This window comes from Falco punctatus (genome assembly GCF_963210335.1).
Source record: "Falco punctatus genome assembly, chromosome: 17".
NCBI lineage: Eukaryota > Metazoa > Chordata > Aves > Falconiformes > Falconidae > Falco > Falco punctatus.
In genome coordinates this window covers 6,932,518-6,945,841 of record NC_137597.1, presented here as the reverse complement: position 1 = coordinate 6,945,841, position 13,324 = coordinate 6,932,518, and the positions used below count along the sequence as shown (strand labels likewise).

The 13,324-nt window shown below is 52.6% G+C and overlaps 1 protein-coding gene across 3 annotated transcripts in view; it reads left to right on the top strand.

Moving 5' to 3' along the window:
* LAMB3 (laminin subunit beta 3) overlaps nt 1–13,324 on the top strand; it is a 45,822-nt gene that overhangs the window by 22,033 nt on the left and 10,465 nt on the right. The window contains exons 6-14 of one of the 3 annotated variants that reach the window (XM_080367688.1): nt 8,321–8,435; nt 8,644–8,717; nt 9,175–9,357; nt 9,763–9,826; nt 10,166–10,341; nt 11,055–11,175; nt 11,558–11,746; nt 11,831–11,986; nt 12,467–12,663. In XM_080367688.1, the coding sequence (XP_080223814.1) occupies nt 8,321–8,435; nt 8,644–8,717; nt 9,175–9,357; nt 9,763–9,826; nt 10,166–10,341; nt 11,055–11,175; nt 11,558–11,746; nt 11,831–11,986; nt 12,467–12,663 (1,275 nt within the window). Of the gene's footprint in view, nt 1–8,226; nt 8,436–8,643; nt 8,718–9,174; nt 9,358–9,762; nt 9,827–10,165; nt 10,342–11,051; nt 11,176–11,557; nt 11,747–11,830; nt 11,987–12,466; nt 12,664–13,324 lie in introns of those variants that run through there. The other 2 variants (XM_080367689.1, XM_080367690.1) reach the window with 2 other exon arrangements.

The following is a 13,324-nucleotide window of genomic DNA, read 5'->3' as shown; positions in this document are numbered from 1 at the left end:
GGTGTTGGAAAAGATGCTCGAGAGGAAAGGAAATGGCAGACCTCCAGTGTTTTCTACAGTGAAATCCAGCTAGAGAAAGGCAGCCTTCTTTGGGTTTTAAGTCCCTTTCAAGTTGAAGGCCAAGACGTGGCAGTAAGTGGATTTGTTGCAGAACTGGTGGTGTTCTCCTGGGCCGGAGAGATTTTCACTCCTCTGTGGGCTCAGGGGTGGCTGTTGGCTGGTGTGAAGCTGAGGCAGGTCCCTGGCCCTGAGGGGTGCGAGCATCACATCCTCCTGGATGCTGGGCTGGCTGCGGCGTCTGTCCTTTGCCGGCTCGTGTTCCAGGCTGACAGTGGTGGTCAGGCATTTCCGCCGTTCAGGCTCCCACTCGCTTTTTTGGGAGCTGTTTTGCTGCTCCCAGGGAGCAGGGCTGTTCACAAACCCCTGCTGCTTCATGCAGGTGCCGTGGCCCACGGACAGGAAAAAAGCAAGCAATTAGTTCTGCTCTGACTTCATCTCTTTTTTTCTTCCTCATTTCTGTTTATACTTGAGGAACGTTGTACATACATGTACCTCTGAAATCTTCGCTTAACATTGACCTTTGACACGTGGCGAGGAGGCTTGTACTGTGGGAAGCAAGTGTCTGCAAAACCCTGATGAAGCTGGTTGTCCTAATGCCAGCTGGAGTGGGCTAGTTATCCCCTTTGCCTGGCCTGGAGAGAGTGGTCTTCAGCTGTGGTCACCGGCATCACCAGTGATCTCTGAAGCAGGAGCTGCGCATCTCTCTGAGGGCTGTTGTACCTCCAACAGAAATGATCCACTCGCTGCAGAAGTAGTGAGTGAGGGCTCAGGGTGGTACTGCGGAGGAAGGCAGGGAGCAGGATTGCAGCAGTCTCTTCTAGTCTTCAAGCCCCTAAAATATTTAGTTTTCATATTCCTTATACCTTGCCTTATGAGTACCAGAGTTAAATGGAATATGGAACAATTAATGCCGGTACGTTGAACTGGATTCTCCAATTCTAGCTTTGGGAACGGGACTTTGCTTCTTATATGTGTTCCTGTCCTTCACTGAAATGAGAGATTCATCATTACTGCTAGCAAATTCCTCAAAGACCCTTAGTTCCATTCTGCAGCTGTAATGGCTAATGGGGGCTTTCAGTATACCAGCTCCTATCTCTGCAGGAGAAATCCCCACGCATTGAGCATTTCCTAATTTTTTCCTCTCTTTTTCTAATTACCTAATTTAAGCAAAAATTAGTCCCCTGATCTCAGTTTTCCTATTCTTATCCCATAAAAAGTAAGCACATAGAATTTATTGGTTCTTATGGCTTTTTTTATTTTGTTACAGTCCTCGCTCTCGTTTTGTTGCCAAATAGGTACAGATTTGGAGCGGGTTTTGCAGTCTCAGCAGAGGGCATGGGATGAGGGGTTGCTCTTGCTGGCTGGTGTGGCGGTGCCAGCTGGCGGGCCCGTGCTGTCTGGCCCCGCTGCCTGCCCACGCCGCCCCCAGGGTCCTCTTTTGCAATCCTGGTGGGTCACTCACAGTGGGCATCAGTTTCAGCCTCTGCTCCATTGTCTGCTCCGGCTCCAAATCCCTCTAACCTTTATATTTTGCACTACTGATTGCTCCATTCCTTGGCTGTAGGCTCAGTCTAGCGAAATCCAGGAGGGACACTCAGCATTGCCATTTATAGCGCAGGGGACTGCAGCGATGATTAGAAAAGTGATGGGGGTGGAAACCAGGCAGACCAATGCTCTGGCTTGGAAATCATTTAGCGCTTGGGAACTGGCTGTTCAACACAGCAGGGGAAGTAAAAGCCAAGAGGGAAACTGAAAATAAAATAGAAAAATAAGTGAGTCTGAATTTGGAGTTGTAAAGGCGCTGGTGTATGTGGAAAGCAGCTCATTGACCAAGGTGTGTTTCATGGCCCAGTTAATTAATCTCTTTATTTAAATGCTAAGTATAGCACTTTGGTAGGAATATGGAGCGTCTCACACTGCCTAGCTCTAGCTAGGGAAGGCATGGTGTGGCTTTCACGTGGATTAGCAGGTTCCCAAGTGCCCTGGCCTGGCCCGGCCCTTCCAGGTGACAGCACAAGGGCTGTGCATACCTTCGGCTCTCTGGGTACCCGTGCCGTTGTGTGTTTGCACCCCGCGAGATGAGTGCTTCTCTAGAGGGAGAGCATCTCTTTCCTCTGGGCTTGTGCGATGCTTTCAGTTTTAAAGACATATTCAGAACTGGAGAATAGCTACAGGCTTTTCTGGTTGGTTTCTTAATCTAGAAGAGATTCTTCAAATACCCTGCATGCTGCTGTGAAATCTTTTGCCAAAGAATAGGCAAGAGAGGAGCGAAGCTGGGTGTCCTTGTGCTTGTGTGGCTGCTCCGTTTCCTGCATCCTACAGCAGAGCAGTTTGTGTGGGGTGACTACGTGGGTCCTCGTGCCCCAACCCTGGGAGGTTTTGGATATTAAAATGTTGTTTGCATAAGGTCAAGGACAAAGATTTTCTGCCTTCTCTCACCTGCTTTTCGTGGGCACTTGGTGAATGTGAGGGATGAAGGATGGGAAGTCACCTTTATTACCCCTTGTGTCATGGTGAGGTGGGGTCATCAGGGTTGGAATTGAGAGGCACCGGAGAAACCGAATCCGTACCTGAGCTGGTGGGAGGGGAGTGGGAGCCACGGGGCGGGAGAGCTCCTGGCATGGCAGTGGGTTCCTCCTCCTGCTGACAGATGGTCGCAGCTGCCTGGCAGGAGTTGGTCTGTAGCATCTCTCCCTGTGGTGTCTCAGCACTGAGTCGTCTTTGGTTGCTTCCAAAAATACAGGCCAATGTCTGTGGAGGAGCGTATGTGCAAGACTAATGCTTCTGCCTGCTTTATTGCTAGCGTCTGATGGTTACATCTGCTTGCCCACCTGCATGAGTCAGTCGGGGAGCTCGGTACTGATCCAAGACATGCTGCCTGCTGGGTGCTTCAGCGGGCCCTAGGCATGTTGGAACAGGGGAGAGCATGCTGAAAAGCCACTGTGCCTCCCAGCTCATTTGCTTTCCAGACCCACGTCGTCAGTCAAACTCAGGATTTTTTACACAGAAAAATGCATCCACAAAATCGTCAAATAACCATGGTCAGACGGGACTGCAGGAGGACCAATGCCTTGCTCAAAGCAGGGCTTCTGGTTTGGGGTATTGCGACATCATGTCAGGGGTTTGGACCGAATAATTTGTATTCCCGACCTGTTGAAGGTAATACAGCAACCAGGAGTTGCTGCTTAGTGCTTATCTTATTCTGGCATTCAGACACACCCCGCTCTTTGCAGCAGGGATATGTCCCTACTTGCAGTGAATGTGCAGAAGAAAAACCCTATTTCCCATTATTTTTTCCTCCTACTCTTCCCTTCTCTGTATCTTTTTTGCCACATGACTGCAAATTGACACATATGCTGGGAGACATCACGTCATTCCCTTGCAGAGAAGTTGCAGAGGCAACAGGACCCCGGCAATGTGTGCGGGGCGTGGAGATAAGCTGGTGCAGTATAGGTTTTGCAGACTGTCATCCTGGCAGATTTAAAATGAAGTTTTGCTGGGGGAAAATGATGTGAGAACAGACGGGGTGAGGAAAACAGGCACCCACATGCTTGCGTTTAAGCAAAGGAAATGAACTTCTTTTCCTTAAAGCCCATACCTAGGATGTTTGTGCACCTTGTGTCTCCTTCCCCATCTCTGCTGGTGCCTCTGAATTTGGGGGTCACCAGTAAAACCAAGCTGAGGGGCAGAGCCCTCTAGTTGTGTTTTGAGCATGGCCTTGGAGCTCGTTTTCCAGTGCCACCTCTGACTAGCCAAGCAAGGATGTGACATTAGATGTTACGGCTAGGAGACAGATCGGTGTTTCAAACCCAAAGCAGTCCAGTGCAGCAGACACCAGCTGCTCACTGAGATGTTCAGCTGTGATGCCATAACCGTGGGTAACTTCTACCACCTCTTCCCATGGGAAATGTATAGGGTGCTTTGCAGGTGAGACAAGCGCTGCTCTGCAAGTCTGGCACAGCGGTGTCCTGCAGCTGGTGTTAACAGGGAATGAAAACGGGTTGAAAGAGAGAATTGCATTTAACAGGTGCCTTTGCTCCCAAGGCAACTTATTCTTGCTGCCCACCCTATTTTTTAATAACCCTTGATCTCTCTGTATACAGATAAATTCCCACTGCTTTCCAGACTGTCCCCAGATACACTAGGAACTATAATCACTGTCCTTATACAATATTAATTGTGCAAGACCACACGAGGCTGCCGTATGGGAGGCTGCGTGCCAGGAGCCCAACTGACACAGTGCCTCTCACTGACACGCAGCTGGGCTAAATGCGGAGCCACCAAGGTCTCCGCAGCTATGAAAGGTCTTCATTTCATGACTGGAGAGAAGCAGCTTCCCATTTTTGCTGATGAATAGCTTCAGTTTATTTTGGGTTGTGCACCTATGCCAGGAGGTTTTATTTCAAGGGCTCTCTACTCATATTAAAATGGCAGCTAAAGCTACTTAAAATACTTTGGTCAGAGTCCATCAGCTTGAAATTGTTTGAGGTTTTCTGCCCCTGCATGAGTGGGGAAGCATGGGAGGCTGGTCAGCAGCTGGTTCACAAGGTCAGAACAGGAGCAGAGCACCAAAAACCCGCAGCGGAGCTGTGGAGATTGCACGGGTGAGGGCTGGCTCTGCACCCCTGTACCTGCATGCGCCACACAGGAGTATCCCAGCGCATCATGTACTGTAAGGGCATTTTTACAATAGCTAGTTGTTCTACATGGCTATTTTTTTTTTCCTTCCACCATTTATTTCTGAGACATGAATCTGTTTATTCTCAACATACTAACTTTCCCTCCAAAATGACAGCGTTGTGGATTACCTTTCCAAAGGCTGGGATGAGTTTCCTTTAGTCTCTGAACCTCCATAACCCGTACTGTGGGCAACTCTTAAGTGTAGCTTGGAGGCACAGAGGGCAATCAGTGGTTTTCACGCAGACCTACAACCTCTTTTACCTTCCTGTAGACCTTTTCAGCCCCACACCCATAGCTGCTCAGACACGTACCGACTCCCTTCTGCTGCGGTCCCGCATGGGCTGGGGCGCTCGGTGCCTGGCAGGGAGGGGACGACGTGCTGGAGAGCCCAGGGCTGCCCTGGAGGTCGGTGACCCAGCTTAGACTGTGACCTCTTCGTTTCCATTTGTCACGTAGCCCAGCAGCCCCAGTCTTTTCCCGGCAAGCCCAGCTCCGAGGGACCTACTGAGCCCATTGCTACGCTGGGAAAAAACCAGGAAGGGGGGAGCTGGGGAAAGGTGTGAGCCGGGGAAATCTCAGCCCGGTGGTGGGCTGTCATTTTTGGTAATTCCCTCTGTCCTGAGGAACTTTGAGACATATAGTCACAGTCAGGAATAGCAAATCCTGCTGTTGTGCAACAGAGGGGTTTCACAATTCTCTCCAAGGACGTGAAATGGATTTTGCTTCTAGTGTTAATTTTAGCTTTAATTAAAAAAACGCGGGGGTGGGGGGAAGAGAAAAAATAGGAGCAGGTTTTTGCAGGGAGCTCAGCTCCCTGGCTGCCTGGGGAGGGTCTGTCTCACAGTTTAAGCCCCATTTTGACTTGGTGCAGCATTGTAAGTGTGGTTGCAGCTTCGTTGCCAGGATCACATTGTAGCTACTAGAAGGCACTTGTGACTTTGGCCGTGTGAATGGTCTAATAAGTATGCATGAATCACTCCTAATGAATAATTTAGCTGAGATTAACCTTTCCCCTTGCAGAAAGCCTTTCTTCTCCCTTTGCTAATCACAGTCAGAACTGTTGTGAAGTTTAATCATTATTAGGAATTGTTTGCTAGATTACTTCTGTGGATAATTCCTGTAGCTTCCTGACAATTTGCTGCTAGTAGTCATTATCTGAAATGAGTTTTTCTGCCTGGACCCGATTATATTATTACTGATTCTTACTGGCAGAGCCAGGAGGAGTTGGGAGAGCCAGGGAAATTGCATGATTATATATTTTTGAGTTCTCTGTTTGCTTACTTTGCAATATTGTTATAAATATTGTAGTTAGCTAACTCCTGTGTGGGATATTTATAGACAGAGAACATAAAGACTGTGGAAAATATTATGGAAACAGATCAGTTTAAAGTGACAATCTCTCCTCAATAGCTGCCTAACTGCTGAAAGGTTCCCAGGTCTGGGTTTAGTTCCTAAACCCAATCCATGCCCTGAGCTCCCATCTGTCTGGTGCCGCCCGGCCCCCTCGCCGTGTGCCGCTTGCTGCTGCGGCATCAGCATGGCCTGGGCAGCTTTGCATCTGGTGTGGTACCAGTTAGTGCTTTCTGGTCAAGGGCAGCCTACTCCTTGTGTGGGTTTGTGTGAGAGCAAGCAAAAAGGTAACTCTGGACAAAATTTTCTGTTAATTTTTCTTGAAGTTAAAAAAAAAAAAAAGTTCTTATGAAGCCAAGTCCCTTCTTGTAGGAATAAGCGACCTGGCTGGCTTAGATGAGCCTGGTTCAAGAGTAAGGCAATACATGTAAGCCATGAATTAATCTTTTAAAAGGGAAACGAGAAATGTTGGTGGCCCGCTGGCCACCACCTCCCGCTGCCTCTTGGAGCAGGGATCTCTCCCTACCCCAGCATGTGTGTAGGGTCATCCTTGGGGTTGGGGTTGGAATTGGCTGATTTCTTGTACGTATCAGATGGAAAGATTTTGGCACAGAGGTGATTATAAAGTGCTACTTGTCACTTGTCACGCAGTGTCTCCGCTCCCCCACTGAAAGCTGATCTCATCACTGGGATCCCAAACATGCTGTTGTCTCTGGTGTCACCTTATGCCACCCCAGCAACTGCCAGCCCTCGCAGTGGGTTATCGTGTTGCCTTCCCCGTGTCGGCGGTTAGGCTTTGTGCCGGACGTGCTCCCCTCCTCTCCCCCAAACCCGCTTTCCTTTCAAGATGACCCTTCTGGGCCGTCCTGTCCTGTGTCGCTGAGACCAGCGCTGGCCATCGCTGGCAAACACCACACTCCATCTTCCCCAAGTTCTCAGGCTTTGGGACGTGTCGGTGTGAAGCGCGTGTCCCACTGCCCCGTTTGGGTGGCTGCTGCCCAGGCCGCTGGCAACTGCAATTTCTAGTTGAAATGTTTTACATCACTTTTGCTTTTGGGACAGCGTTATCCCATGGCTTGACCAGCTCTGTCCGCCTCAGTGCGCAGCCCTGGGAGCCTCTGTGAAGAGTGGGATCTGCTCTTCCTTTCCATTTCATCAGGCTGGAGATGCCAAGCCCTTCGTTTTGTGCCTCGAGTACCAGCCTTCCCCGCCCTGGCAGCCTCTGCACCCCCTTGCGTTTGCTCCACTCCGAGCATGGGTGGTACTGAGCGCTCTGGACAGGGCCTGCCTGTGTCCCCCATGGGATGCTGCTGCAGGCTCTGTCATCACCTCCTATGCTAACATCCCTCTGGGACCTGCCCTTCCCCACCTTGGCCTCACCTGGGTGCCTACCCCCTGTTGTGTGGTGGTCCTCGCCCAGCCTGCTTGCCTACCCTCTACCCTGCACCTGCCTCTCCCCTTGGCCAGCGTTTGGACCTTCCCCTCTCCCCATCTCTTGCTCAATCACTTCCCTGCCGCTTTCTACCCATTTCTGAGCCTGCTCGTGCGGCCCCATGCTAGTGGCTGCACGGAGCGTTGCTTGGTTAGTGAAAATTTGGGTATTTGTTTGCTCCTCAGGGACCCTGTTTTCTCCTGTTCCCGTGTTCTCTGTGCCACATCTCTGCTTGCTCCTTGAATTACTTGCTCAAGTGATGGGCTGAACTTTGAGCCACTCGACTTCCCACCCGCTGACTTCTCACCCGCTGAGCTGTTTGCTCCCGCTCTGCTCCCCAGGGGCACTGAGCATCGCCCAAGGCTTCTGGATGCGAGAGAAAGGCCTTTCTGTTCACCCAAACAAGCAGCCCCCTCGGCTGTGTGGAAAAGGCAAACTGGTCCTGAAAAGCTGGAAAGAGCTTTCTAACAAGCAATGTCATTGTGGAAAACAGGGAGTTTGCTTAAAAAAGGCATTTGTGGTGGTTTGCCAAAAATGTGTTTTAGTCGAAAGCATTTTGGTTTTAGTTTTCAGTCCATAAAACCATGAATTGTGTTTTTTAATGGGGTGTGAAGGAGACAGCTTGAGTCCTGTGTATCATTAGTCTTGCTGATTGCGGTTCTTCACGTCTCTAATAAACCAGCTTTACTGATGCTGAGTCTGTGCTACGCTTGGGCCCCTCGCCTGCAGGATCTGCAGTGGGGTCTTTCCCTCTGACTGAACCAGGACAGTCACTTCCACCTGCTCTTTCTCTTCCAGTGGAGCATGCGATGCTGCAGGTGTGACTCACGGCTGCCGCACGCCTACAACGGCCACCGCGTGGAGAACGTCCTGTCCTCCGCCGGGCACTCGCGCTGGTGGCAGTCCCAGAATGGTGAGTACCACTGGGCACGCTGAGGTCCCCAGGACACTACAGCTCCTCATCCCTGGCAGTAAACAGCACGAAGGGAAGAGCAGGAGGTGTTGAATCAATAGATTGGAAGGAAAGGAGAAAATAACTGACTTGGCTCAGGCAGCGAAGCAATTTATTTTCCTTGAAGCCCTCAGTCTGCACCTCTGAAGCTGCCTTTCTGTACCTGCAGGCATCGAGCGCGTCTCTTTGCAGCTGGACCTGGACCAGACATTCCAGCTCAGCAGCATCGTGCTTCACTTCAGGGTTTGTGTGCAGCATCTCTGCTTGTGAGGAGGTCACAGATGATGGCAGATGGGCCCCATTGGCTCTCCGCGAGATGCGGGGTTCACAGTGCGCAGCTCCCTTTGGGCTCCTAATAGGAAGCACGCCAGGGTCCCCATCCCTCCTTTCTCCCTGTTTTTCATGGCCATTCTCCCGGCTGCTTGGGAGGAGCAGAGCAGGGTGATGGGTTCCCATCCCATGAATGTCTGCTGAAGAATCTCCTTGGTGCTGGTGTGTACTTTGTGGCTGCAGCAGGGCTGACCGAGGGGAGGTGGGGACCCACAAGTTGTTGGTAAACTGCAGGGGAGGGGATTGCCCCAGCACCCTCCTGAGACCTGTGCCTGGAGGGAGGAGGAGGAGGAAGGCATCCCTAGGCCCCAGGGTGGGAGCCAGCTGGGATGTATGGTGTTACAGATGTGCCTCTTTCCCCATTCTGCAGTATCTGCTGCCCGCTGCCATGCTGATAGAGCGCTCCACTGACTTTGGCAAGACCTGGGAGGTGTACCAGTACCTGGCCTCTGACTGCGCCGCCACCTTCCCCCACATCCCCCGGGGCTCCCCGGAGAGCTGGCAGGATGCTCGGTGCCAGGTGCTGCAGGGGTACCCTCTGCATGGCGGCAAGGTAGGATTTGTGGTGTTTTGTAGCAGGGACTGCCACGTGTGCCCGTTCTCCCTGCTATGACCCTGGGTTTGGGGTGGGTGGTCTGTGCAATGCTGCAGAAACACGTGGTGGCCTGGAAGCCTTTTACACCTATTACACCTGGTGAGGGATGGAGCCTGTGGACATCTAGCATGGCTAATGGGAGTCCTTGGGAGGAATCCTGCTCCTCTGGGAGGAAAGCCCTCACTGCTTTATGACAAGCGAGGTGTTACATTGGTTCCTTGCAAAATCCTCTGCAGCTCTGAAGTCTTTTAGCTGTGTTATGTGATGTTCTGCAGAGGCAGGTCCAGAGCACGTGCTTCCCAGAGCATAAGAAGAAAGCACCTTGTGTTTCCTGCTTTTTAACATATTTTTTTTCCTTCTAAGGTGAAATTCAGTGTCCAAGACCTGGCATCTACCATCACTACCTCTTACAGCCAGACCATTGACAGTAAGTGACTGGCCTCTTTCATATCTGAGAAAGGGAGAAGAGGGGTGATGCACCTCGTGCTTCTTCTTAGACGTGATGGAGAGCGCTGAGACAGGGTAACCCCATGGGGGAGCAGATTCTCTGCAAACAGGGCCTTGAGCTGCATGTTAGACTGCTGCCCTGGTGCCTCCGAGGTGGCAAGGAACAGCGTTTGGTCTTTGCTGATGACTCCAGCTGCTGCTCTTTGTGCAGCTGCCTCTGTCCCTTGCTCCAAGCCCTCCACGTGAACTGCAGTGCCCTTCTGCAGCTGGTGCCTGGGTGCCTGCTGTTGCCCTCACCCCTCTCCTCCATCCCCAACAGGGCTGGGGCAGTTCACAAACCTGCGGATCAACTTCACCGAGCTCCCCCACATAGCGCGCCAGGGCTACCACTCGCCCAGCACCTTCTACGCTGTGACGGAGATGCAGGTGCTGGGGAGCTGCTTCTGCCACGGACATGCTGACCGCTGCGACTCTTCGGGAGACCTGCATGCTGCGGTGAGCACCTGGGCAAAGCAAAAAGCCTAGAGATGAGCTCTGTGGTATCAAGCTCCATCACATGCCCTGAGACAGCTCCTCGGGAAACCTTGACTGGGATGACCAGTGGTGGGATATGAGAGTCTTTCCTCTGGCTGGAGTCTGCGTATAACTGGGGGAAACTGCCTCATTTTGCCTGCAGCAATGGGGTGGTGGCCACGGGACAGCAGCCTGTGCTACCCCCACAAAAAAACCCACCTTTTTTGTGTTGGGAAGAAGGTGCAGGGGCTTTATAAGGAGTTCCAAAGCTCAGTGGCTGTGGGAGGTCATGCTCTGGGGGCAACTGCTCCTGCTGGCACTGGGTCTCTTGGCTGGGCAGGGGATGTGCAGGAGGTTTCAGCAGGCTCCTTCCTGCCCAGGAGGATTTGCCAGTGCAGGTTGTTAGCTGTTGTGGGATCTTCCTGGCCTCAGCTTATGATTGCCCGCTGATCATGGCTGTCCTTGGGTGGGTGGTAGAGGTGGTGGGAATCACCCTGTCACTGCGAGTGAGGAGCAGCCTGTCCCTGGTGCTGCTGCAGCCCTGTCTGGGTGCTGGAGCTTCATCTCTGTGCGGGGAGCCAGGGCTGCGCGGGGGCAGGAGCGGGCCAGCCGTGTGCTGGGAAGGTGGGGGGAGGATGAAGCTCTGAACTGAGCAGCTCCCATCCAGGAGGGCTAAAGCATCATCTCTGCAGCAGGTCCACGGGCACTGTGTGTGTCAGCACAACACTGCCGGTCCCAACTGCGATCGCTGCGCCGCCCTCTACAATGACCGGCCGTGGGCACCCGCGGAGGACGACGATCCCCACGAGTGCCAGAGTACGGCGAGTGCCTTTCCCCGCTCCTCTTCCCGAGACCTTTCCTAAACCCTTCCCAGATGTGAGCAACGGGAGCCAGCTCCGAGACCTTTTACTGGGACGCTTGTGGGGCGGGATGTTAATGTGGGTCCCTGCAAAAGGCACCCCCGACACGTCTGCACGCGGGGCTTTGCTCCGCAGGGCTGCGCGCGGGTGGTGCTGGCTCACGCACTGCACCAGTGCTCAGCCACACTGTCCGACCGATGCCGCTTTCTCTGGGGCAGCGAGCGGGTGTCACCGTGTCACACAGGGGACTTGGGCACCCTCTAGTGCTGCAGCTGCCGCTGCCGGAGGGGTTTGCAGGGTTGCAGCACTACCTGGGCTGTTTTGTTGGGCTTTTTTAGGGTGCAACTGCAACGGTCACTCAGCATCGTGCCGCTTTGACCCGGAGCTGTACCGTGCCAGCGGAGGGGTGAGCGGGGGTGTCTGTGATGACTGCCAGCACAACACTGAAGGCAACAACTGTGAGCAGTGCAAAACTAACTATTTTCGCAACCAGCAGCAAGATCTCACCCATCCTGAAGCCTGTTTGCGTGAGTGCCCAGTTATCCCCCCATAGCACCTTTCCTGGAGCCCCCGGCCTCCCCTCAGCCATCCTATTTCTTGCATGTTTCCAGCCTGTGAATGTGACCCGGATGGCACCATGCCGGGCTCCATCTGTGACCCGCTGACGGGGCGCTGCATGTGCAAGGAGAATGTGCAGGGGGACCGCTGCCACCTCTGCAAGCCGGGGTTCACCCAGCTGGCCAACGCCAACCCCATGGGGTGCCGCAGTGAGTATACTCTGAGACACCCCCTGCTTCCCAGCCTGCTCCCACCCCGTCTCTGTGCCCAGCATCCTCAAGATGAGGAATCCTAATAATCTGAACGGGATCTGGTTCCTGGCCAGCTTTGATTTGGGGTTTCCAAGTCAAAGGCCTGTTTTGCAAAGGCTTATAAAACCTCCTTGCTCAGGCTGCCTCAGGTATTGGTTTGGCAAAAAGCAAAGGGAGGTTTTCTGGCAAAAAAGCAAAGGTTGGGCTGGAGGGAAGCTGAGGCCTCTGGGGGTGCTGAGTCCTGCTGCAGCGCTTGAGGGGTTAGCACAGTGTTAGAGCAGGGCTGTGGGTCCTTTGTGCAGCGCGCAGGTGTGAAGGGAGAGACAGAAGAGCTCACCTCTGGGTGGTTGCAAGGTCCTTCTGTGGACCTGGCTTTGTGGGAAGCTGGGCTGATGCTCTGCACCCATTTTTAATATGACAAAACCCTCCCTGTTTCAGGATGCACCTGCAACGTGCTGGGAACGCGGCAGGACATGCCCTGTGACGATGAGACGGGGAGGTGCTTCTGTCTGCCCAACGTGGTGGGGAACGACTGCGACCAGTGTGCGGCCGAGCACTGGGAGATGGGGAGTGGCCAGGGCTGTCAGCCCTGTGGCTGCCACCCGCACGGCTCCCACAGCCCCCAGTGCAACCAGGTACCACCCAGCCCACCCTGAGCATCCTCAGGGTAGATTCAGCATCTTTCAGCAATATTTCTTTTTCGTTTCCCTGCCTTCTTTCATGCATGCACCTGCAAGCTTGCTCTGTTTCTTCCTTTCCCACCTCTGCAAATGCTGCTGCAAAGGGCTGCTGGTGGCTCTGGTGGGTTTGAGCTGCGCAGCCGAGTGCCATGGCCAACGGAGCCGTGTCCCCACTGGGGATCGTTAGAGCATCAAAACCACCTGTTGGATGGTTCCATCATCCCCTCCCATCCCATCCATGGGAGCCTCCACAAAAAGGGCTGTCGGTTCCCTGGTATGTCCTGCTCTTATTTTCCTTTTTCCATTTCCTAGAAAACACTATGACAGGCTATTCAGGAAAATGAAAGAAGGTAGTAATTATTGAGACACGATTAAGCCATTTTAAAAGGCCTGATATTTAGAAAGTAAGTCCTAATAAGAGATCTTCATTCAGGCGAGGCAAGTTAATTATCCTCATTTGTCAAAGAAAAGCGTGTGTGTCACTTCAGGCTTAAGAGACAACTGGGAAAATTAAAGTAAAATGTAAAAAAAAAAAAACCTCAACAAAACCGTGACAAATTCTAAGAGCCAAAGACATGTCCCAAATGAGCTCAGTGCAGGGAGGAGACCTGGGATT